The 24,618-nt window shown below is 45.0% G+C and overlaps 1 protein-coding gene across 1 annotated transcript in view; it reads left to right on the forward strand.

Annotated features, from left to right (window-relative positions):
- Positions 1 to 1,084: 1,084 nt before the first annotated feature.
- The window catches only part of PCSK2 (proprotein convertase subtilisin/kexin type 2), a gene marked incomplete at its 5' end in the record, with an annotated part of 100,261 nt that continues 76,727 nt past the window's right edge, over positions 1,085 to 24,618 (forward strand). Inside the window, 2 exons of the mRNA XM_084283476.1 lie at positions 1,085 to 1,276; positions 19,619 to 19,723. Of these exons, the coding sequence (XP_084139602.1) occupies positions 1,085 to 1,276; positions 19,619 to 19,723 (297 nt within the window). The remainder of the gene's footprint in view (positions 1,277 to 19,618; positions 19,724 to 24,618) is intronic.

A 24,618-nucleotide genomic window follows, 5' to 3' on the forward strand; every position in this document is an offset into this window, starting at 1 on the left:
GATCAGGCTCCCAGTTACCATTTCCCTTCTGTTTGAATAGGGATTTTCTTTAATCCAGAAGAAGGAAATCAATAATTTGTCATGGCAAACCGATGCTCATTTGGATTCACAATCACGCGGTCGGCTTTTCTGTCATTTTCTCAAGCAGTTGAGGCTAACGGGAGCAGACTCCTGCCCGTGATTTTTGTTTGCCTTTGTTCCCCGGACTGTTTTAAGTTGGGTGCTCGGCCGGGTCCTTTGCGGCTGGCTTCTAGCAACCCCGTGGCCGTGTGGTCGCAAGGTGGCCCTGCCTTCCCCTGCTGGCTGTGTCCCGAGCCCTCCCCAGGGGACACCGAGCAAAGGATTCACTTAATGCAGCCAAATCCCCGCCGCCAGCTGCAGAACCAGCCTGGCACACACCTTGCCGTGAGCATCCCCACTCCGTCCCCTCCCTCGGAGCTGTGAAAGCAGCGGGTTATTTTCACAGCACTCCCCTCCCCTGCCACCCCCCCGTCCCCGGCTGTCCCACCAAAGCCCCCCGGGCCGGTCCCTGCCTACCTGTGCCCCCCAAGCCCCACCGCGGGGCACCCCCATGCGTGCCCACCCCGTGTCCGCGCCCCCGGGGGCTTCCCCCGGGCACCTCCCTGAGCCCCGGCTCCCTTCGGGGCGCCCCCCTGAATAGGGGGGGGAACGGAGGGGGGGCTGTAGGGGACCGGGGGGGTTTCGGGGGACCGGGGGGGCCGGCTCGGCCCCGATTGGCAGCGCGGCGATGTCCCCTCCCGGCGGGTGCCCCCCCTCCAGCCGCCGCGGAGCCGGCAGCGCGCTCCCGCCCCCCGGAGCAGCCCCCGCAGCCCGGCCGCTCCCCGCCTCCCGCTCGGCTTCGCCCCGTTCCCTCCCGGTGGGGTGGTTTTGGTGGGTGTGTGTGTGTTTTCTTTTTTTTTTTTTTTTTTTTTTTTTTTTAATCTTTCCCCGTTCCCCCTCCCTCCCCCCCCCACCTTTTTCTCCCCGCTTTTCCCCCACCCCCCCGGCTTTCGGCCGCTTTCCCCGCCTCGCCCTGCCGGCGCCCTCCCCGCGGCGCGGCGGGCTGCGGGTTAGCTGCGGGGCCATGCCGGCGGGGCCGCCGCTGCTGCTGCTGCGAGGCGCCTTCCTCCTCCTCCTCTTCCTCCTCCTGCTCTTCCTCGGCTCCCCGACCCGGGCTGCTGTCTACACCAACCATTTCTTGGTGGAGCTGCACGCCGGGGGCCAGGCGGAGGCCGAGCGGCTGGCTGCGGAGCACGGCTTCGGCGGGGTGCGCAAGGTAAAAGACGGGGTGGGGGGGTAGGGGGGACTCGGCGAGGGTGCGGAGCAGCTGGGGACCGCTCCTGGACCTGCCCGGGGACAGGGAGGGGACGGAACCCGGCCGCTCCCGGGGTCAGGGGCAGCGGGGACGGAGCCGCTGCGACCGCTCCTCGGGCTGGGAAGCTGGGGTCTCCCCCCCCGTGCCCCCCGTTAGTTCGCTGCCCTGGGGCTCGCTGCGGGAGCAGCCCCGCCGAGCTCCCAGCCTGCGGGGCCGGGCTCTCCTCCCCCTCCACCCCCAGCATCTCCTGAGCCCGGCTGGAGCCGTAGCCGCCCCGAGCACCGCCGAGAATTGGAGCTGCATCTCCATGGAGAGCTCGCGTGCCGTGTAAATGGAAGATTTTTTTGGGGGTCGGCACTGAAGTTTGTGAGGCGGGCGGCTTCCTTGTTATCCCTGCTGTTCTCACGGAGAAATAGGGCGTCCCCAAGCCAAGGAAGCCGCTGGGTGTCGAGCCTGGTAAGCGCTCGGTGTCTGCCACTAATTAATGCAAGTTGGGAAACTTCGAGTGCTGGTGGAGGCTGTTTGGGCTCCCGAGGAAGCCCCAAGTAGCTGCGGTGACAGGAAGGCTCTGCCCGGCTCCTGAGGAGCCCTGCAGACCTCTCCGTGTAGGTAACGAGCAGAGCCCTAAATACTTCAGGGTGCAGCCAGACCTGGGGGGGTACAGGGAGAGGTTGGTGGAGTGCCCTGTTCCGGACAATTCCTGGAAGCCTTAATGCCCAACAGCACTCGGCTGGGAGGAGCGTGGAGGGAGAGCAGGCTGTGTGAGCGTTGCTGCTGCTGCTTGTTTGGTGCTTTGTGGTGTGTGTGTGTTGTTGTTGTTTTTTTTTTTTTGTTTTTTTTTTTTTCCTTGGTAGTTATGCAATGAGAGACTGCTCTGACTTCCAAGGAAGTGAATGGGAATTGCATGCTGAACTTGAGTGAGTGATTTAAGCCCTTGATTTAAGGAGATGCCTATATCTCTACCTCAAAGACATGTGAAGTGAGACTCGCTCCTTCAGGCTGCCTTGTCTCAACTCCGCTGGGGGCTCATTAGAGAAATGAGGACAAGATCAGCGCTGCTTTGACCGCAGCCAGTTCCTGCTGCTGATAAGATGCCTTTGTTTTGGGCTGACAGCCTTGTCCCAGTAGTGCTGGAGCTGTGCTGCTGCTGCTGCCCTTGGGAAAGGGTCTGTAGTGGGGATTAGGTCTTGTTACATGAAACTTCCTAGACATGGCTCTTTGGTCGATGCTTTTCCCTTCTTATTACCCTCTGTCAGCACTCCCTGCTACCCTGGGGATATCAGTCTGATAGGGCCTCGGGAGGAGAGGAGAGTACCTTGCTGCAGAGCTGAATTTCTTCTTACTTTTTCTAGATGCTTAGAAATGATCCCATGACCCATGCGGGGAGGAGACTGGGGTTTTGTAGGATGAAGAAGTGCTGCTTCCGGGCTGTGACAGTCCTCTCCCCTCCGCCGTGCCCTCCCCAGGGCTCCTTGAGCATGTTAGGCGGCATACAGATTCCTCACGGAAATCAATCTTGGAGCTCGTCCCAGCGAGAGCTGGAGGGAAGTCCCTTGGGTGTGCGGGAGGAGAGTACCTGCTGCCCAGTGTGTGCCTCGGGGGCTGTTCTTGCCCTGGGTGTCTGTAGGAGCGAAGCCAGGCAGAGCTGTGGCATGATCTGCGTGAGGTGCAGGGGGGCAGGGGAGGTTGTGGCTCCCGTACCATGCACATGCTGTCCCAAGAGGTTTCCAGCTTACATCATCCCGGTCCCTGAAAAGCTCGAAAGCCTCCCACCCCGCCCCCACAAGTGTGAGAGAAAATAGCACCCTACTATCTGCAAGGCAGCAATTTTAGGGAACGGGAAGAGTTCGTGGGGTTTGGCACTCAGCTGGCTGTGTCAGAGCATAATCCATTAGAGCCTGATAGCAATCTGCAAGGGAAGTGGGTAACAGGGGTTGGGAGGCAATAGTCGGGCGTCAATAAAAGCTTGTGCCATCTACTCCAGTGTTTCTTTGGTACTGAAGAGCCTCCTGATCTGTTTCGCTGTCATCAGGCTTGTCTGGCCTCTCAGCTTACAGTCTGCAGACTCAGCTTTCATGGGGGTACCGACAGCGCAAGAAGTTGACCGTGGGCACACACGCATATGGAAGCAGAGCTGTTAGTGGCACCCTCTGGGGGAGGACCATGTGTAGACAGATACACTGCCCGTGTTTTCTGAAAATATCAGGAACCAAATTACACTGCAAGGAGAAGTGATGCTTTGCATGCTTTAACCACACGCGTAGTTTGGGTGATACACTGAATTAGTTACCTAAAGCCAATCCAGTTCCCCGTGCCCATGGTGGAGAAGAGCTGTAACTATCGCTGTTGTTTCAGCGCGGGTACTTTCCCAGCAGGGGCACAAGGGCAGTCTGAGCTCTTGTCTGGGTGGATTTAAGATGTGGATGAGAGGGACTGCTTTTGTACTTGTGATGTATCATAGGTGTGTTTTAACATGACCTCATGGGAGCTGATTGTTGAATTACACGTTTTTAGTGCACATGGCTTTGCCTGATAACAAACAAGCAGCACAAGTACATATTGCAGCTACTTAATAACATGATTTCTGCAGAAATGCGAGGGGAAACGTTGCCTTGAAGATTAATGTTATGAACTGCGCAATGCGCTCTCTAATTGATTCCTTGGCCGAGTTTCCTACTGTTGTTCTAAAACCACCATAAGATTTCAGGTGGGCTGAAATGTGGGCTTTAAATTCAGCACCTGTTGAACTGATTAAAAGGGGCTCAGTGCTCACGTAAACAGGTGTCTGCATTTAGATCTACAACCCTACCATGAGACACAGTCTCAAAAACACTGGCCAATTTTTCTTTAACCTTCCTTGAATTAATCCCCAGTAGAGGCTTCTATAACTCTAAATGTGCTATTTGATTTTTTTTTAACGTTTGCAGTTTTTTAATCAATTTGTACATGCCAATGTTAATTCTCTCTATTCCTTGTGAAACAAATACAGTGATAAAGCATGTTCTTTAACATGGTTAGTCTTACCATATTCAAGCAGTCAGGAGGCAGCCTCCTAGCTACATCATCTTAAATAGTGAGAAATAGGAAAGGAACACCTTTTTTTTTTTTTTTTTTCTTTCTATTTTCCTTCTGGCACAGTTGCCACCAGAAGACATTTCTTAATGCAGGCTGAAAAAAAAGGCCCTTTTTGATCTTGCCTTGCCATTCTAAATTCATTTCTACCAAGGGGAGTTGGATGAAGCGTTTGGAAAGGTCTCATAACTGCGATCAGAGTTTAGACATCTCTTTCCCTTTCAGCAGCAACACTGAGGCCGATACAATTGCCAATGTAGCTAAATGATCACCTTCTGGTAGCACTGAGGTGAAGGATTTTAAAAGGCTGGTGTTCAGTGGCCTTAGATTTTACAATGAAGACCAAACTTGGATTTCAAAACATAAGGAATCCTATGTGCCCTAAATTTTGTCTATTTTTTTATCCCTTGATATATTTATCACCTGGTCACCTCTCCCTCTAAATATTGCAAAAAACAGGTAACTCTTGCCACCGTGACTTTTCTGCTAGCCATTTTTGCTTAGGAGGCTGCTGGTTAAGGACCAAGCTTTCTGGAGCTGGCCATGAATTTCTGGATGAAAGACCATGAGCTTGGGTGGTTTTACATTGCATAAACACAGATTTACTGAAAGCAAGACCTAACATGAGCCAAATTTCTTGCTTTGGTAGCCTCTGTCTTCTGCATCTAATGTGGAAACGGACACTGCAGCAGTGGGGCATCCCATCCAAAGAGGATGAGAGCCCAGCCTCCCACATGGGCCCTCTGGAGCCTGAGGACTCGAGGTCAAGCCTCAGACTGCAGCATTTCCATGCACTAACACATGTTTAATAATGAATTAGCTTTGTGTCTTCTGCTGACCTAGAGGAAAAGATGTTTGTTCACACAAAGGAATTCTTCATTATAGCAACAGAAAAACCTTTTAAGAAATGGAAGGTACAATGTAAATTTTGTAAGGAAACCAAAAGCTTTATTTTCCTAGGAGTGTTGCAATTTTATGTAACTAAGATAAGAAAAAGTAAATTTATGCAAATGCTAACAGTGTGCTGCTGAGATTCCAATAGGTCTCCTCACCATAAAGAGAATGCTCCAGTTTCCAAGAGAGTCTCTGAGCTGATGTGTTCAAATTAAGAGGAAGAAGCAATTTTCTACTAGGAAAAGTTTGATCCTGCTGTGGTAAGGCACGCTGCTGGGGGATGATGGATTCTCCCTTTTCCAGAAAAACCCTGGCAGGCAGGAGCTGAGGAACTGCAGAGAGAGCAGCTGGGTTTGGAGGATCCTTGTGGGTTCCTCACATGTGGAGTGCAGACAGTGTGTCAGCGGGCCCTGGCTGTTACACCTGAGAGCAGTGCTTGTGGAGTTAAGTCAGAGTTATGTTGTGACAGTAGAGAGATTGCTTCAAATGTGGAAATAACGTATTCCCCTCAAATTCATGCCTTTTTTTTTTTTTTTTTTTTTTTTTTTCTGTTATTTTGCATTCTGCCTTGGATGCAGAAACAGCCCCAGGAGCAAGGACTTTGGCTGGCTAAATAAAAAAAATCCCACGTTACTTAAATGTACTCGCTTATGCATGCAGAAGCTGTAAGCTCTCAACACGAAGAATGTAAAACCCACACTCAAGTACATCCCCAAGCCAGTACCTGTCGAGCTCCTCCTCTAGCAGGACCCAAACCAATTCCTTGTTGGTGCTGAGCCTTCTGTATGAGGTTTAAAATAATTACCTTGTCAGCTTCTCATAGCATTTATTCCGACTGTAAAACAAGAAGGTCAGACTCTCCTGCTACTGGTCCCTGCTGTAATTGCTCTATTACTGTTTTGAATACGCGGAACAATTCTGTTCCTTGGCAAAACACGCACGTTAAACCTTACCTTTACAGATAAGTTTGTTTTGTAAAACTGAGCTACCGCTCGGTAAACACAAAGGTACAAAATTGCAGCTGTTTATAAAGCTGCCTGCATTTATAATTTTATTTATTCCATATTGCCTGAACTCATTGGCAAGATTGCACATGTGGTAGAGACCCAGGAAATGTGCTGCTAGTAATTCTTTTTTCGCTTGTTTTCTTTGTGCTGCAGCCCAACTGGGGATGTGTGGTTATTTGTTTTCATTTAAATTACATTTAGTTTTGCCAGTGTCAAGGAGAAAAATAGAAAGAGAAAACATACGAAGAAGTGAGCCGCGTTTCCAAATGTTGTGATCCCAACAGCAGAGCAGCGTGGTGCGTGCCAGCCTGTGGCCTAGCCCGAGCATTGCCCAATGAAAGCTGCTTGTGGTGCGCTGTGGAGGTACCAGGGCAGCTTTTGGCCATGACATGCAACTCAGGGTGTGAGGGCCTTATGCTGCTGAGGAGCATCAGGGCTTAAAGCTTGGGTGCTGGTGGTGCCTCGTGCCTCATGGAAGGGAGAGCAGGCTCCTGCTGGAGCTGCCTGCGCACCAGACCAGAGCCAGCACATTCAGGTTGAATGCCCAGAAACCCCCCAGCTCGTTTCCTACAGTTCCTTCTCTGGGGAGTACCTGTGATGAGGAGGAGCAACCAGCAGAGCAGCCATAAGGAGTTCTTTCTTGCAATTTCATGGCAGGAAACAGGCTGTTGCCCTCCAGTGCTTCTCCTCACAGTAGTGAAGCTCCTTTTCCTAGTTTTGGGAAATCCCTTTAAAGTGTCACATGCAACGATGTCAGCTCCCTGTTATTTCTCTCCTCCATGATGGCATGAGGAGGTTTGTGCCACACGAGTAGGTTCAGGTTTTGCACCAGGAGAGACAGATTTAGCATATGGGAAATGGATCTCTTGTTTTTGTTTCCTTTGCTTCGGGTCTGCCACTTAGCTATTTCTGACCCGTGCTGTGGAATATATAGTTGAGTGGGATTTTCACGTTACCGACAGATAAACAATGAGTATTAGTATGGTGTCACTGCCTGTGACTACACCACCCTGCTGTCAGCCTAGCATCTCCTAGTTCTGCCCAGGTAGCTCATTAGCAGATGACTCTCATGCTGTCTCTGGTTGCTCCATCACATAGGTATATTGGCTGCCTGCACACGTTTAACTTTAGGACCTCTTATGCTGTGGGTCTGCCTAGGACTCTGCTTGATGCTGGCATTCCTCTGGGCAGGGTCTCCAGGTGTTGAGAGCAGCCTGGTGGCCATTTCTAAGAGGTGATATGGATATCAGTTCCTATTGTCTGCACCAAAGCCAAATTTGTCCCCAGCCCTGAGGCTTCAGGGCTGCTCAACAAAAGGATAACTGCTTTTGCAATAGTAAGCTGTCTCAGAGGGTTGGTTTTTGGGATCAGGCCAGATGGACAGATCTTATTGCTGTGTGACAGCCAGAACCAGATGGTTTAGGTTACTCTGCATGAGGTAGAGCATTATGTTTCTAGCTTGGGCGTTCAAATCCAGATCAAATCCCTAGACCAAAATAAATACATTGCCAATCCTCTCCCAGCTCAAAGTGCTTCCATCTGAGTACCTGAAGCATCCCTGGCATCTTTTTATCATCAGGCAAATGGTCCTAGAGGCTGACTGTGCTGCTAGGCTGGGTTCTTGCAGAAAGCACTGAGGTGAACTGTGGGATTCCCGATGTTATTGCAAGTGACCTGTGCCCTCATCCATCTTTAGAATGATTCCAATTAAAATTAATCTGTGCAACTCAAGTTCCAAATGCTTGTCATGAAGCACTTCACAAGAAGTTGCAGAAATGCATGGAGAATTTATTTGGTAGATAGTTTCAGTTAGTGAGCCCAGAGATGTGAGCGTGTTCATGGAAAATTCTGTGAGCTGGAAATCAAGCCAAACCGATAAAAATTAGTGATAAATTCAATCAGTTCTTATTAAAATATTATACCTAGGAAACCCTCTTGTGCAGGTCAGCCTGTAGGACGGGTGTCTAGTTTCCATGCGAGCTGCAGTGACTGACCCTGCTGTGGTGTGTGGACCTGAAGTCTACCTTGGTCATGTGGTGCTGTCCTAGTCATCAGAAAGCACTGTTCATCTTTCTTTTCATTTCAACTTTTTCAAATAATTAAATGGGTCAGGTCTCTACAGGACGCTGGCTATGCAGTGGCTATAAATATTGCCGTGAGCAGCGCGGTGCTTCCATCTATCACTGGCCTCTGGTGGGAGGAAGCCGAACTGCTCGGCTATTTGTCAGGAGGGGATTTCTCCAAGCAACCCGAAGTCATCTGCTGTCTTGTTGCTCTTGCTGTGAATTGATGAGAGCTCTGTGTTTAACTCGTGTAAGTTCATTGGGAAAGCTAACCCTCCACCACTGAAATGGAGCTTTTATGTCAGCTCAGAGCTCCTGGGCTGTGCTTTGGGATGCAGTGAGCTGTCCCAGGGAAAGCTGAATTTGTTACTGTGCGAAATTCAGTATGGCCACCTCAGGCAGTTTATCAGGCAGCATGAAATCCACCTAGGACATTGAGTTGCTCAAAAGGCAAACTTGACTGAGCTCTGGCTGTGTTTGGCAAGTCCTGTGAGCACGTACCTGAAAAGGGACCATCTGCACACAGGGATAATAAACTAAACTAGGTGGTGGTGGTCCTAGTTTGCTCACTCACGAAACGAACTGGGATGTAACGTTCTTTGTCATGTGTTATCTACCTTCTCAAACAACACTTCTGTGTAAATGTTATGTTCTTAACTACTTTGTCCACAGAAAGCAAATGGAAAGAGTGACCTCAGTGTTTGCATCAAACCAGTCAGCAAAAGCGCGTTCCTGATACTCCTGACTGAACTGGGTTATTTGCTTACCTGATGAGTAAAAGGGTAACGTGCCAGACCTGCTTTCTCCTAGAGCATACAACCACGTTGTGAAAACTAAAGCCCAACAGCTATATATTTACTTATTATTAAGTAGAGAAACTTGCACGCTATTAGAAGCATATTTGGTATCAAACTGGGGCTAAACAGGTGAATATTTTAGATGGGTAGTAAAATAAAAAAGGAGGGGGGATATAGGCTCCCCTGTCCTGATGGCAGAGGATCCTCCTTTCTGCCTGTCCATGTTGTATGAAACACGGGTGAAATTAACTGGTGTGTCTGAAATCAGCTGTACAGCTGATTGCTGCCTTTGTCACTTACTGTGCAATGCCAAGTGCAGCAGAAGTTTCTGCTTGAGGCTTTTAGCTACAGCCAAGACGTGGTGAATTCACTGTAACCTTAACCAGTCCCCACAGGGACCTTGTGCTTCCCTGTGTCAATTAATTTTAGAAATGTGTGTCGAGGAAATCTAGCGATTTACAAGTTGCTCTGAGCCAGTCGCAACACAATCAACAATTCTGAATTTGGGTGAAGTATGACAAATAGGAACCTGAACGTGTTTGCAGGTTTGAAAAAATCACTTGTTAACATCGGTGGAATGATGGTTGGGGGTCTGGACATCATCTGATGTTTGATCTTCACACTAAAACCATTCCATTTCTCATACAACTTAAATACAGTTCAGAATAAAGTCCAGACAGAACAGATATGGATGTTTTTCTCTCTTCCTTCTGATGGGATTAAGTCACTCAATTTCCTTCTGTAAAAATCCCCTTTCTTCCCTTTGAACTGAACATTGAGCATATTTTATTCACATTAAAAATATCGTACCTCAGTAGAGAAGCCGATATTCCAGACTCTAAATGCTGAAACATGCTAAGTAATTAATTAAAAACCTATATTTGCCTTGCCTGGCTGATGTAATAAAGAATGATAACATATCAGCACATGCTGGATTGACCACAATTTCTGCCAGCAATAAACTTTTGTCATTTGTCAATTGGCAATAACTAAGCTCATTGCACAGCTGCCTGAAAGGTCAGGGAGGTAGGTCCTGGGAGGAAGGGGAAGAGGTGGTGGTGCTCTTTTCCTTCTTTTCTCATTGGTACCACTAACTTCAGGGCAGGTTTGGTTCTTCCTTTATGCACCATCTAATGCAGAGCTCTTGAACCTGCTGAGAGCAGCAAGTTGCGAAGTGATGACCGTGCTGTGGTGTGCTGGAGCTGAGGTGAGCTGTCTCCAGCTCACAGTGGTGTGAGGAACGGTAAAACTCATGTCTAATGGGGTCTTCCACCAGCAGGGATTAATTACCGTGACTTTCCACTAATGTAGTCAAGAACTACAAAAACAAGGAAAACAGCAGTGCCCTCAGATTCCTGTTTTCCTTGGCACCATTGAAAATGTTTTTCTTAAAGCTTCCTTGAACTGCTCATTTCAAGCCTATTACCTTAATGTCTTTTTTAAAAACAACAACAAAAAACAGCATGCCCTCCTGTACTTTAATGTGACAGTTTTATTTCTGATTGTTGTCTATCAGCTTCTCTCCCATAAAGCATATATTTTTCTCCAGGAATTGATTGTTTCTCTGGGAACTGGGAGGCGTCCTCAGTGTGGTCTAACAACAGAAACCTCCCTGCGAAGCACTTTCTATCAATTGGCTACTGTTTGGCAGCCTAGCATTAAACAGACATGGAGAAAAAAGAAAAGAATAAAGGGGTTGTATAGAAAGAGCTACAAATCTTCCTTAAGTGTTAGGAAGGACTAGCATCTTTGCATTAGTGCAATTCACCTTTTCTGTGCTTTCTTGAGTTGTTCTTGTCAGTAACCAACTAATTTTGGCCTGAGCAGCTTTTGTAGGACTACTTCATTAGAGTTTGAGTTCATGACTTTGCTTTTAGGTGTTACATTAGCTGAGCACTTGCACACATTTATCCTACACTCTTTGCTGCATGGACATAGATCAAAAAATGATGCTGAAGTGCTTTGCTGAAATTCAGGGTGTCTGTGAGTAGCCATGTCTTGTCCCTTCTCCATCTCTGAGATGTAAAAGTATCAGTAATTTTCAGCAGGGGCACACTCTATCTTAGTGCTGTGTTTCAGAAATAACAAACTTCTATTGCATGGTTTTATGTCAGTGATCTTAGAGCTGATCTTGCACCAGGTCCCAGTGTGACAAGAGTAGTCAGTCTTTTTGGCTATGTGCTTAAAAGGACAGAGCTACATTGTAGATCAGGAAGGAGGCAAAACAACCTTTGCTAGTAGTGCTAATTGCTGTCAGCAGTATTGGACCAGCTTTGTTAGAAATAAACCACGGTAACTTAAATTTGCAGACTGTAACTAAGTCAAGTTATTTATTATAACGTGACTTTTCCCTAAGGCGGTTGTGCTGATATGAAGAAGAGATTTCCATCATGTATTATTTAAAGGTATTAAAATATTAACTAAGTACCTGTTGCCAAAGAGGTACCCGATACATACGTTTAGACATGCCCATTAGTATAAGTGGACAATGGCACTTGGTGTTTTATAGTTTCAGTAGTGCTGTGCAAACATTAATGAAATGAATCCCATCAATAAATAAGATAAGTAAACAAGTACTTATTAGACCATACCATTTTACATGCAACTGAAACAAGACAATTACAGCTGTAATTGCCTGAAATTCTACTAAAAATAGTAGAAATGGGTTGCCCAGCATCTCAGAGGCACAGATTCTCAGAAGACTGGCCAGGGCTGAGCTGCAAGGAGCTGAAAACTCATGTCCTGGGTGTCTTAGCACTGGCTCTGTCTTGCAGCAGATTGCCACCATCAGAAGCAACATTGTAAAAGGAAGAAGCAAATTAAAAGCTTGCGGATAGAATGATCTTGGTGTGAAGGATATTTGGGGTGTGAAAGCTTTCACAAAACACTACCGTCTTGGTCGGTGCTTTGAAAACACAGAAGAGCCTTGAAAGAATGCTAGGATATCCAGAGGCACTACCCCATTGCTCCAAATAGGAGACAAGTGTGAACAGTAAAAATTTTGTTGGCCTGTGGTCATAAAACATAGTGCCTGGACTTGCCTGAGGTGCTCCTCTTTTCACAAGACATATGAGGGCATAATGATTGCTAGGCCTTCATTTAAGCCTTTCCACCCAACAGTAACAATCGGCAGCTCCAAGTAATGATGATCTGGATCAATCCAGACAGTGCAATGTTATTGTGTAAGCAAGAACATCCTTCTCTAAACCTGAAGAGTATCCTGCTCAGGCTGGATTCAGCAATGCACGTGGTAGAATCAATAATGTGTTTTATGGTTACTGGGGAGTAATGGATAAAACTCTAAAATGCACAGATCCATTCACATAAGCTAGAATGACTCTTCTAAAAGCCTGAAATGGCTTGTCCAATTCGCTGATAAAACTAACAGCAAATCCCCAACCTTGTTGCTGATGACTTTTGGATGCTTGTGGGATGAAGCTCTTCAGTGACAAAGTTAACAGCAACATAAATACAGTAAAACATTAAACCTCAATGAGTCATTCAATGGCAAATCAAATTCCAAGTATCACAAAGTTGAAGCCAAACCAATGGGGCAGTTTCTTGCAAGCACTTGCAAGCACTATTTGAGTTAGTGTGAAAACAAAACTAATGAGAAAATGAGAGCTAGACTTTGAACATCAGAAGCGACCTACCTGAATGCACGTAGCTGTGTTTCTCTTATGGTCTCTGGAGCAAGAGAGAAGCTCCTGGGGCACAGCTCTGCTCAGTTAATGTGGCCACCTGAAATAGGTCAGATGAATCACGCTCTGAAAGAAGTCTCTTTTTTTTTTGCTGTGAATTGTCTGGGGAGCTCAGACGAATTCCCCATGGACATCCTGGACATGTAAGCATAATTCCAGCCCCAAACTGGTTCAATTTCTTCTGCTTATTTATCTGCATTTACTCATGTCCAGCTATCAGGAGGACTATTTAACCTCGTGGTTGCTGTGTGCAAAAGAACTAGAAAAAGGACTTCCAAAAAAAAAATCCAAAGGAATATATTCTGCAGCCTTTGGATACCACACACCTGACTGTATCATGTTTCTAGAGGAAACACTTCAGAGAACATTGGAAACCATGATTGCTGGCTTGAAAAAGACTAAATATAACTTTTAAGCAATGTTGTCATGTTCTCACAGGATAACCAATATCCTAAAAAACAATAACATGTCCTTGTTACCATGTGTATTACAATATTTCTATTGACTTCAGGACAAAGGAAGAACAGATCAATGTTCTCCAACCAAGTAGTCACAATCCTGTCTTATTGCTGCCAGTAGCTGCTTCCCCTGAGAGGTGATCGGATGCACGTGAAACAGAGCCGAGAACATCTCTAAGTAACTAAGCCAGGCGTTTCTGAATTACTCTGTAGGAGAAATGTTGAACTCTGTTAATCACCTGATTTCACAGAGATCATCCTCTGCATGAGGGATGTTTTAATAGGAGGTTTACGTTTTGGCAGCGTTGAAGCCGTGGATAACACCTTCACGTGCCCGATTTGCCAAGATAAGCACGATTAGGCTTCATTATTACTTGGACGGAGAAGCAGGTGCAATGTGAAGTGGGCCAGGCAGACTGAGTCACAGCATTTGGGCCTGGCTTGGTTGCTCCAGCCTCCTGGGCAGCTCAGAGCACATGTGGATCCTTAGCTCCACCTGAGCTCCTTCGGCTGAGGCTCCTAAGTAATTATAACAAACTAATGAGAAAGTGTGAAATCCTTGCCTGCGGCCTTGGGGACACAGCAGACTGGATTTCATGTTGAGCAAGCTCTGGCACAGCTTCAGTCCTCTGTGCTGTGCTGCACTTCTCCTCCACCAACAACTGAATTAATCCTTTCTCGTTTGGGCTTTGTTCTGTGCTATTTCCATGCCTCGGGCTGCCTGCGTTTCTAGCTGGCTCTGCTCTTACATGCTCCTCGTCGCTATAGTGAGTGAGTGCCTTTGACTTCAGATTGGGCTCCCATCTGTGTATTTAAAAGTAAAACGATTTCTAATGCTAATTGGGGTGAGGGAAAATGAGAGAAAGAGAGTTGAAAAATTCATATTGAATATTTATAAGCATCCTCAGTGCATTTGGTGAGGCTGGGATGAAAAGGTTTCTAAAAGGTTTCTAATTTCTGCTGTGAGGCACTTTGTTGCACTTCAACTCTGATGGCAGCTGAAGGAGTGGGGCCTGTGGGGCCCGCAAAGGCTCCCAACACATTTACTTGTGCCAGGTTTAGGCTGCATTTTCCGTTGGTGTAATTACTGAGCAGTAATGGGATGAAAGAGCTCACCTGTGTGGGTTTATGGCCCCTTTTAAAGTCAGGAGCTGTGCTCTGTGGAGGAGAGATGCTTTGTGTTAGTGTACTTTTTAAAAAATTATTATTTAAATTGAGAGTGGATAGTTTTTTTTTATTATCTTTTATTTATTTATTTTCTCTCCTTTGAGCAGACAATGGGTTTCTTCAGCACCAGTATTGGTTGGGGTCCCCACATGCCTGGCCCCGTATTGGTGCAGGCAAGGAGCCCCAAGGAAGGTCTCTGAAAGCCTGCCTGGATAAGGACTTCTTGTGAATCTTACTCCTGTTACTCTGAATTCAGTGATGATTAAGAACAGTGACCCAGGGGTAACTGTTATTAGACGTTGCATTTTTTAAATATTTTGTTCAGAATAAGTTGTTATGGACTGTTGGCTCTACTGGTAACTTGGGCGAGGAACCTTAGTAGTAGGTTCAGGTAAGCTGCTTTAGGATGATGTGGTATCAAGGAGAAACCACTGGAAGCGAGACGAGAAGCTCACGGAGTACTGGAAGGATGCTCTTACATGATGCAGCAGGACAGGCTGCCTGTGAAGTCTGGGAGAGATCAGTCCCCTTAAAATAGGCTGGGGCTGTCTGATCTGCTCTGGGCTTCCTGTGTGTGCCATAATTTGCTTGTGAGACTTGCAAAATAGACCCCTAAAGTGAGGCAGTAAAACTTGGTGTGAAAGATAAGCCTGGGAGCCAAGGTTCCTCTTTAGGCTTGCGTTGTTGTATCTGTCACCTCTTAACAGTACTGACAGGCTGTGAATTCTGGACCTCTCACTGAGTGCCAGGTAAAACACTGATCCTGCTGGCAGCTCTGGTCAGTATTTTTAAGCTTCTAGTTTTAGCATTTATTGGTGCTTCAGTACACATTTGCTACAGACATGCCCTGGCCAGATTACACTGATGCTTTTGCAGTTGTTATCAGGGTTAGCTGTGCCCAAGGTGGCCTAGGTGCTACCAGTTTAGAGCAAGGGACGGTCTGAGGTCAGGCTTTCTGTAGTTCCTTTTCTTTGAACCTTGGCATTGCTGTGCAGCTGATCTTGATGTCCTTTGCTTTCAGACAGACAAAATTAAGCCTGGTGCCACTGTGTATTGTGCAAGGGAAGCCTGCAAATACAGTTGGACCTTCTCGGTCAAGCAGACAGAGCAGGATGGGAGCCATCTGCCCTGTCACAGCTGGGTGCTGCCCTGTCCTGGATCAGGCCCCCATGGGGAAGAGGCTGCCCTGTGCCTGCTTTTTCCTTCTTGGAGCAGATGAGTAGCCAGGGGCTCAGCAGCAGACTGCCTTTAAACCATGGCTTTATCTTCTTTTTATTTCAATAATAATTGCACCTGGACAGCTCTGTCGCAGCAGTCATCTGATAAAAGCAGAGATGCCTCAGAGCCACAGGTACACTGAAACAGTGCACGACATGAAGCATTCCCTGATTCCTTATGTACCGAATGGTACATCCTAGCCATTTTTCTTTCCAGATAAGACTCTCCCGTTTAAATAGTTATTTTCTTTCTTCCATTTAGTTGAGCATTGAAATTTTAAAAGTAATTTTCTGGTCCTCATCCTTCTCAGGAAGGAGGTTAAGCGGGATTTCATCTTTACTTTAAGTAGTACTTCATCAAGGTGGTTTCAAAGCTAAAGAAAAGGAGGAAATGGGCTGATGTATGATGTATTGCTCCCCTTTCTGTGTTGAATTTGTGATTGTTTTTGCTTCTGTTTTTTTCAACTGTAATTTTATACAAATTATGGCAAGTAACGAAGTGCCCATAATTCCTGAGATTCTCGGAGTCCTTCTTTGTATTGGGCCATATTTATACATCAAGGCAATTGTAGACCCTCTCCTAACTCTTAATAATCCTCCTTACTTTAATTTTCAAGTGCTTTCCAGTAATTATTTATCTTACATAATTGCTAATTTTCCTGTGAGGGCAGGAAGCTTTGTTCCTGTCTTACAGAAAGCCTGAGCCACAAGGCTGAGTGCGTTACTCTTCCATGTTACGTGCACAGCCTGCTGCTGAAAGGGGATTTTACTCAAATACAGTCCCAGCTTTACAAGGAGCATATTACAGAGTAGCTGCTGCTGCTGGTGAATCTTTGGAGCTTCTAACGCATGTGAGCCCTTCTGTTTTCATTTCACCTCATTGCATTCAGCATCCATTTTGCTCTGCAGAGCTCCTAATGAGTGCTCACCTCCCAGAGAAGCTAATAGCAGGATCATGAACCCTGCTGTGAGGTCCCTGTGTCCTGGCATTTGGCTGCTGCGGAGAAGTTACGGGGCCAGTAACAGGAGCTCATCAAAAGTGGAGCACTTCTGTGGCTGCTTGTGCTATTCACAGGTTTCACTGCAAAATCCTCATCAAAGTAGGCGACATCTTAGGCACTTTGCTGGCATCTGACTTCTCCTGCAAGCAAATTAATTAATTTTAAGGATTTACTGAAGAGATTAGTTTCTTCCTGCCCATCTCTTGGTTTCTGCTATTAAGTATTCACCATTTGTGGTGTTTGATCATGTTCTGTGTCAGGTATTGCCTCACTTAGCTCCCTTCCAGTCTACCTTCCCTTAACTCCATTGAGGGAGAGTGAAAACTGCAAATCATAAAATGTCTGAGTTTCCCAAAGGTTACTGGGACGTTTGTGAGAAAAGTGGAAGAGTCTGAAATAAGTGAGTCGAGCTTATCCACAATTTTATCCATTAATCTGGTCTCTTCCACTGTGATACAAACTGTAGTTGCTTTCACATATGGCCAGAATTGAACACATTGATTTTAAAAGTTCACTATAAAATAGATTTCTTCATTCTAATTGCTCCTAGAAACTAGCCCTACATTGAAAATGGACAGCAAGTACATGTTATATATTTCCAGACATCTTCAGCAGTGCTCAGAGTTTTCCTTAAAGGAAGAACAGAAGATTGATATTTGACTGGCATTGATTTGAGTGGTTGATACTGAGATACAAAGAGGGAAAGCAGCCTGACTGCACTGAGAGAATTAGAGGGGAAATTGGACCGCAGCTTCTGCTGCACAGTAATGGTTAGCACAGCTAGATGTATTTCAAGCCTTCACTGGTCTGACTACTAAGATTTTTCCTGCTTATTTTTGAGGTGTAATGTACCCTACACAGGGGAAGAGCCATTTTCTGGAAAGTCACACCTATTGACAAACTCTGTATTATGGAAATACCCTGTTGTCTGTTTGGTGAAGACACCAGGTTTAGGCTTTTTAAACATAGAACACAAACCTGTTTTGCTTTGTTTTGTTTTTAAAAAGAGATAAAACCAGATAGACTTTGAGCCTTAATTGGTGTGGGTAGGTGGGAGGTGTTGGAGACTTCTGTGGCCACTTATGTGAGCTTTTTGTGGTCTCTTTTCTCCTTCTGACTCAGCTGTGTTGTTTTTCACATGTGTATGGAGGTGATACAAAATATTCTGGTTATTTGCCCAGAAAAGCTCTCCAGACACCCCTGCAAATCAGTTCCAAGGGACCACAATGATTTTGATGAAATATTTTTGACCTTCTATATGCATAAAAGCAGGACTTTTTATCAGAACAGAATGCTTTGATTTTTTTTTTAAAGTTACTTTGTATTAATATTTAATTCTAAAATTTGAATTTAAAATTTAATTTTAAAAGTAAAAATGAAATGCTTTGATTTCATTGATATTGAGTGTTTGAAATAACCTAAAAAGAAGGCTTTGCAGAAGAAAGAAGACCGTAGTCGTTTTTGGAATGTGCCCAAATGTAAAACTTTCAGAATTCACTGTGAAACTTCCATTCCCACGCCACTCCACATAAATGCCAAAATATATTTGCAGAACTGCAGCAGCCATACAGATAAATGTAATGAAACAGGAGATAATTTCATGGCAGGAAAATTATATCTGTGAACTGCATATACCTGTATAGAGGAATAGAATTTATTTTATGACAGCAAGGTCCCGCTGCCCTTATTTACGCCAGGTTTTCACAATGAATATTCTGTCTAGACTTCAGCCTCACCTTTTCAGTAAAGAAATTTGAGCTCCTGCTAAGAGGTTTACATTATTATGAAGTATAGACAATAAAAGAGAGATGGACAGGGCTGTCACGGTGGTTCTGGAATATGTCTTCTAAGTAATTACTTTACATGCAGGGAAATCTAATGTTTGAAGTTGAAATGTTCACAGCATTAACATGTAACTTCACAACAAGAGCCCTTTCCTTTTTTTTTTTTTTTTTTTTTTTCCCAACTTCTACAAGTAGAAGCTTAGCTTAAGAATGTGCAGTTACTTGCTTAGATCTAAACATTCAGCCAGATTGTCCCTGTTAAATTGGAATGAGGAAAAACTGTAGAACTTGAGATGCAAATGGGGCTTTCTAATTGACTTCTGGAAGTGGTATGGTACTCTCTTAAGGAAATGTCTGTTCGCTTTCTCAAAGTGAAGTGTCTGCTAGCCTTCTGGTTGCTCTCTGCCAATCGTGCAGAGAGAGGTGCTTTTAATAAAGGAAGAGTATCGTCCTTCCCTGGCACCTGCCTTAGGTGGGCTGGAAAGCCCTCAGGAGGTGTTTGGTTGTTGCCTAAATGTCTTAAATATAAAGTTTGTCTCTTAAAGCTGTGAAAGACTGCTCCCACTCTGACACTGTGCAGGTGTCTGTCTGTTTTCTTGGTGTTCTTTCTGTATTCCATTTTTAAATTGTCCAGAAGAAATTCCAAATACCAGAGAGTGGAAATCACTCTGCTTTTTGCCTTACTGCTTATGGCATCAGGTCAGGGCATTATAATGGCTGAGGAAAGCGCTCGTGTAACACCTTATTGCTGAAGGATGGTTTGTGATAGTTTCAAATCATTTGAAGTTCATTTTGTTCTTTTACTCTGGCTTTCTCAGGAAGTAGGAAATTGTCCTGATGTGATTTGGGAAGCCCTTCAGAAATACTGGCACTGCTGCCCTTAAACCTCAGGTGAAAGTAGTACCAAGCGTATGCAAGTAAAGTTACACATCCTCAGCCTGTAGCAAAGACCCTTACTGCTGATGGGCACCTGTTTCAAAAGTAACTTGGAAGTGACATTCTCAAGAGTGCCTTGGGCCCTTTGGTGTAACTTCACTGGTCTTGTTTTGCAGACCCCCGAGTCACTTCACAGGTAAAAATGTTCCATGTCATCCTTGTTAGGAGCCAATAACCTCATGATGTTTTTTCTCTCTTTTCCTCAGCTCCCTTTTCTAGATACTGGTTACTTCTTTTATCACAATGGCATTGCCAAGGCCAGGAGAAGACGCAGTCTTCAACACAAGCTTCACCTGGAAAAGGACTCCAGGGTAAGTGTTTTTTTCATTATTTCACCATTATTTTCACTTTTTTTCCCCCTATGTGACACAGCCTATTTTTTGAGCTCAAGATGACAATCAAATCTGTTGTTATGCCTACGTGCTTTTTTGCATGCTTTATTTAAGCTTGGTGACTGCCATATGCACATACCTCCAAACATGCTCAGCTATTGTCTGATTGTAACACTACAACTACTCCACATTATCAGAGATGTATCCCTTCTCCAATAAGATTAAGTGATGCCATAGCCTCCAGAGCATCTCAATGCACTCTGGACCTGCACTTTGGAAAGGGGCTGTCCAGGGTATGTCACCTTTACAGTTGCCCCCTGCATCCTGCTGGTCCATGGGCTCTCCAGCCTAGAATACTTTATGGTGTGAACTGTGACATTTCCTCTGGTCATGCAGGGATTTTTTCTTAGGGAAATGCACACCCCGGATGCTCTAAGGTTCTATGCTGTCAAACTTAAGTATTTCTTTAGAGGTTCCTGCTCTCATTCTGCAAGTTGTATGTTCTATTTGCAGAAGCATAAACCCCTCAAGACAGGGTTGGCAGTAGCAAATTCTATTTTATTTTCATCAGAGTTATTAGACCAAAATAGGACTGGGCTGGAGTGGGGCCAGGTAGCACAAAAAGTGTATTTACTGCCCAAATAAAGTAGATAAGCTTGATATCATGACAGCAAATAGATTATTTTTTTAATCCTTCAGTAGGCTTTAAACTCTCAGCATTGTGAGCAACAAAAAGAGAGAGGGAATAATTTTATCCAGACAGAATTTTATCGCCAGACATTATATATTATTGGAACATGTGAAAATGAAAAAAAAAAAAATGAGTAGGAAGAAAAGAGGAAAAAAATAAGTTAAATAGGATTGTAATTGTTGTGACACCACAGGAAGCAAGTTTTGTTGAATTCCCAACTTAATTTTCCTACCTGTGCAGAAATTTCAAGTGGTTCTGGGCCCAGGTCCAGTGAGGATGCATGTGGCCAGTTGCTCCTGTGGCTGGGAGCTGTGCGAGTGAACCACAGAGCTTCCAGTGCTGCTTGTCCCCATCCCTTAATCCTGAGGTGCTGAGAGCTGAGTGCTGGCAGCTTCCTTGGGGCTGCTGCTGGTCTTTAAGTGCAGTAAGGTATTTCTTCCTCGCCCCCTTTTCTAAAGCAGGTAGCAGTTGGAGTCGGAGGGCTATGAGGAAGAGTTCAGCCTGCCTAGAATAGAAATTCTCAGGCTCCCTTCATTTTGCTTACCAAGCAGGGATCAGAAAGTAAACCTTTCAGAAACCACCTACAATTAGTAAATTCAATGCAAATGTACTGTGAGACAGGTCTTTTGCTACCCTGTACCACTCAATCTCGTTAAAAGCCGTGTCAGAAAAAGCATACAGCTGAGGGAGGGCATTGCGGACTACTGGCTGAGTACAGTCATTGTCCAGAGTGTGTCCATACCAGAAACCAATATTTCTGTAAACTTCTGAAAATTTAACAAAATTTATATGCTAGTTGTATGAACCCACCAATTCCCACTGCAGCCTCAGTATTAGATGGCTGAGCAGTCCCATCCTAATTCCAGACTGGTAATTCCATGGACTACCTTTAGACCTATGCCTGTAGTAGCAAAAAGCTATTAAGAACAGCTTAAATGAATCTATCTTCTCTTTCAGAAGTGTTGTCTTTTGCAATCATCTGATATTTGTGGTCTCTAGGCTCTGAATTGGTTTCTGTCATGTGCAATGAAATCTCATTTTTGCTGTTAATCTCTGCTTCTTTTTGGTGTTGCATACCAATGCCTTGGCTCTCCTTGGCTTCAGAAATAAAGCCCTGTGGCTAACTAGGACTATCTCCTGCGTGAGGAAAAGGGTGCTCCTGGGTGTATCCTGACCTCGTGAGTTGCAGTGAGAGATGGAAGCACTGAGTGGGCTGGAAACAACATTTCCTTTCCACAAGTGACATGATGCTTTCTCATCTAGCCCTGCTACATACTCTGTGCACTTAAATAGTCTTTGGGCTCTTACGATACCTTACAGGTTGGTCACTTTTTGTAATACAGTTTGAGAGCAATTTAAAAACTTACTTTTATTTTCCTTCTTACTTTTGTATGTGGAATTTGGAGAAATCATTAAAATTCCTGTCATTTTTGTGTATAAGTGAAAACATCAGTTGTGTTGACAGTACTTAATTTCAAACTCCAAAAATAATTTCTGAGTTTAATGGCAGCTTTCTACACCATTTATACTCAATTTTACTTAGCAACAGATGTCAGCACTGTCATGGTTAATATGTTAACACATGAAGCCAAAAATAAAATGTTCCTGATTCTGGGCTAGTGAGGAAACAAACTGCCTGCTTGCACCACAGAGCCTTACAAACCTCTCAGGAACTGCTATGCACATGCTGCAGTTGCTTATCCCTACCCAAATTCTGTGAGAAACAGGGCTACAGTTATTCTGTATACTTTTCACTTTTACAGGGATTACAATTCCTAGCTAATCTCAATTATTAGTTGAAAAACAGCACAGATGTTCGCTCAATTAATTAATGTTCTTTAATCAAGTAAGTCCCTTGAGGGACCATGTCAGTTTTCCAAGAGTCTGGGGAGATAGATGGCAGAGCTCTATGCAAACAGGTTACCGTATCATTTTCATGCTCTGTATGTCTTTTGAAAAGCTTCAAAAAGCTTTTTTTTTTTTTTTTTTTTTTTTTGCATAACATTTGCAGCATGCTTTTACCAAAATAATTTGGAGATCTGCGAAACGTGGAGTGGTTGCGTGATAAGTCATTGCTCTCAAGAGAGCAGGAGCGTAGCATTATTAAGATGCCTTCCTAGAGATCCAGTAAGAACTGAATATTCATCCTGAGGAACAGCCTCAAATACGATTAATTTGACATTATTTAATACATTAGTGTTGCTGAAGCCTGAAGCAGTGCTGGCAGCAGGTGAGGGTGTGCATAAAACTATCATTTGCGTTGTGCTATTGAGCTGTTTGAGGTAGACGTGCAGGTGCATGAAGCTCTGTGGCTTTTGCTGCCAGCAGAGTCCTTGCAGAGACCCTCATTCACAAGATGGCAAATGCCAAAGAGCGTTGAACCATCTCAAAGGGAGGCTGTTCTGTTACTGAAATTGCATCCTGCGAGGTACAGAGAACCTACCAGCAGAGGTTTGTTCAGAAACAACTCTTCTGCATCAGTTGCAAATTTCCATATTTCGCAGGTGCACTTTTATTTTCTTATTTTTCCTTGCATATTTTTGGGGCTGAATAGGTTTGGGGAAAAAAAAAAAGATTCTCTTGAACATCTTTACATGTGAAAGCTGGAACTTTCAATAAGACATAGCAGAAAGATACCCAGCACTCCCCATGAGAAACTGCATTTTCATCTGCCTTTATCTGTTAATTGTTTCAATTGAAATTTCTCAGACCAAAAGGTCAGCCATCAGGCTTGGTTTGCTTTGGGATCCTTCAATTCAGTAGCTGCTGGTCTTTGCCCTGGAGCTACAAGCGAGGAGGCAGTCCTTGCTCTGGTCCGTGGGAGGAGGAAATAACAGGGTGACAGCAAGGGACAAGTTCAGGAGTGACATAAAGCCAGTGATGAGCCAGAGTAGGATGGAGCATTATCCTGCCAGACATCAGCATGAAGGTGAGGAGAGGATAAGTGGGACAGGCTGGAACAAGAGCCCAGAGTCAGAGGAAAGGATTGAGTGATTGGGCACGGAGTTGGCTCCTGAGCTGAGGAGGACTTTGGGCCCAAGGGGTAGACTGAGGGACTGAAAATAGAGCAGCCACGCTGATGTGAAAGCACACTGCCTCCTGAGCAAGGGCACAGCAGTAGTGAGGTGACATTTTCCACGTGAAACTTCCATGGGAGTGAGGGGAAATACAGCTTCTGTAAGAGCAAACTTTTTTTATAATTACATGGAGCACTGAGACCTTTCAGCAATGTGATTGCTCTGGAGAAATAAATCAGAAATGTGGAGATATTTCATACTGTCATATTCGACAGGTTTCCTATCTTTGAAGGTACAGCAGAGGCAGGGTGGGATTGCTCCACCATAGCTGAAAGGAAGCCATGGGATTTCCTTCATTTCATTTTCAAAACTGCTTCAGATTCTGTGTCTCTATAGGAAGACTAAACTATATTATTAATACATGTTTTGAAAAGTGGCCACATAAATAAAAGGAAAGAAAAAAATACACAGTCCTTATGTTACCTTTTAGAGCCATACTTTTGTATTTTTGCTGTTGTTGTGTATCTTCTGTTAGTAAATAGTCTTCCACTGAAGGACCAAGAGTTGAAACACCGTTTGTTCTCTCAAAGATTATTTTTGCTTTCTTTCAAGTTTTAGATAAAACCATTCTCCTCCCACACAGTCTCTCCTGTCAGACAGCTGCCAAGATTAATCCCACTCAAGAAAGCAGCTTTAATATACAGAGCAGAGCTGAGTCCCATTACTGATATCTATATGCAAGTGCATCTGTGTTGGTGCTAGGGGAATAAATATATATGTGTGGAGAGGGGGAAGGTGCAATGAAAATCTTCCACTGAGAGTGAGTGAGTTTGGCACTTAGCTGATGACTTCTCTGGAAATAAACATCCCAGGGAATGGCAATTGTTGTGTTTTCTGAAAGGGGTTAGGCTGGGAGGCTCAGCTGATGCACGTGCCTGTACAGGTGCGCAGCTTCTTCTGGATGCCCGGGGTTGGCAGTCCTCCCAAACTGCTGCTATCATGAGACAAGGGAAGCAAAGGGAGTTATAAATGCAGAAGACCCAAGCTTTTAATTAAATACCTCACAACCTTCCATATCCTTCCTCACCTTAGCTCCCTGCTCTGCCCCCGTAATGTGACTGGCTTTTGGTTGGGCCATTGCCTCAGGTGCACTGATGGTGTTGCCC

The sequence above is a fragment of the Netta rufina genome (assembly GCF_964035555.1).
Source record: "Netta rufina genome assembly, chromosome: 3".
NCBI lineage: Eukaryota > Metazoa > Chordata > Aves > Anseriformes > Anatidae > Netta > Netta rufina.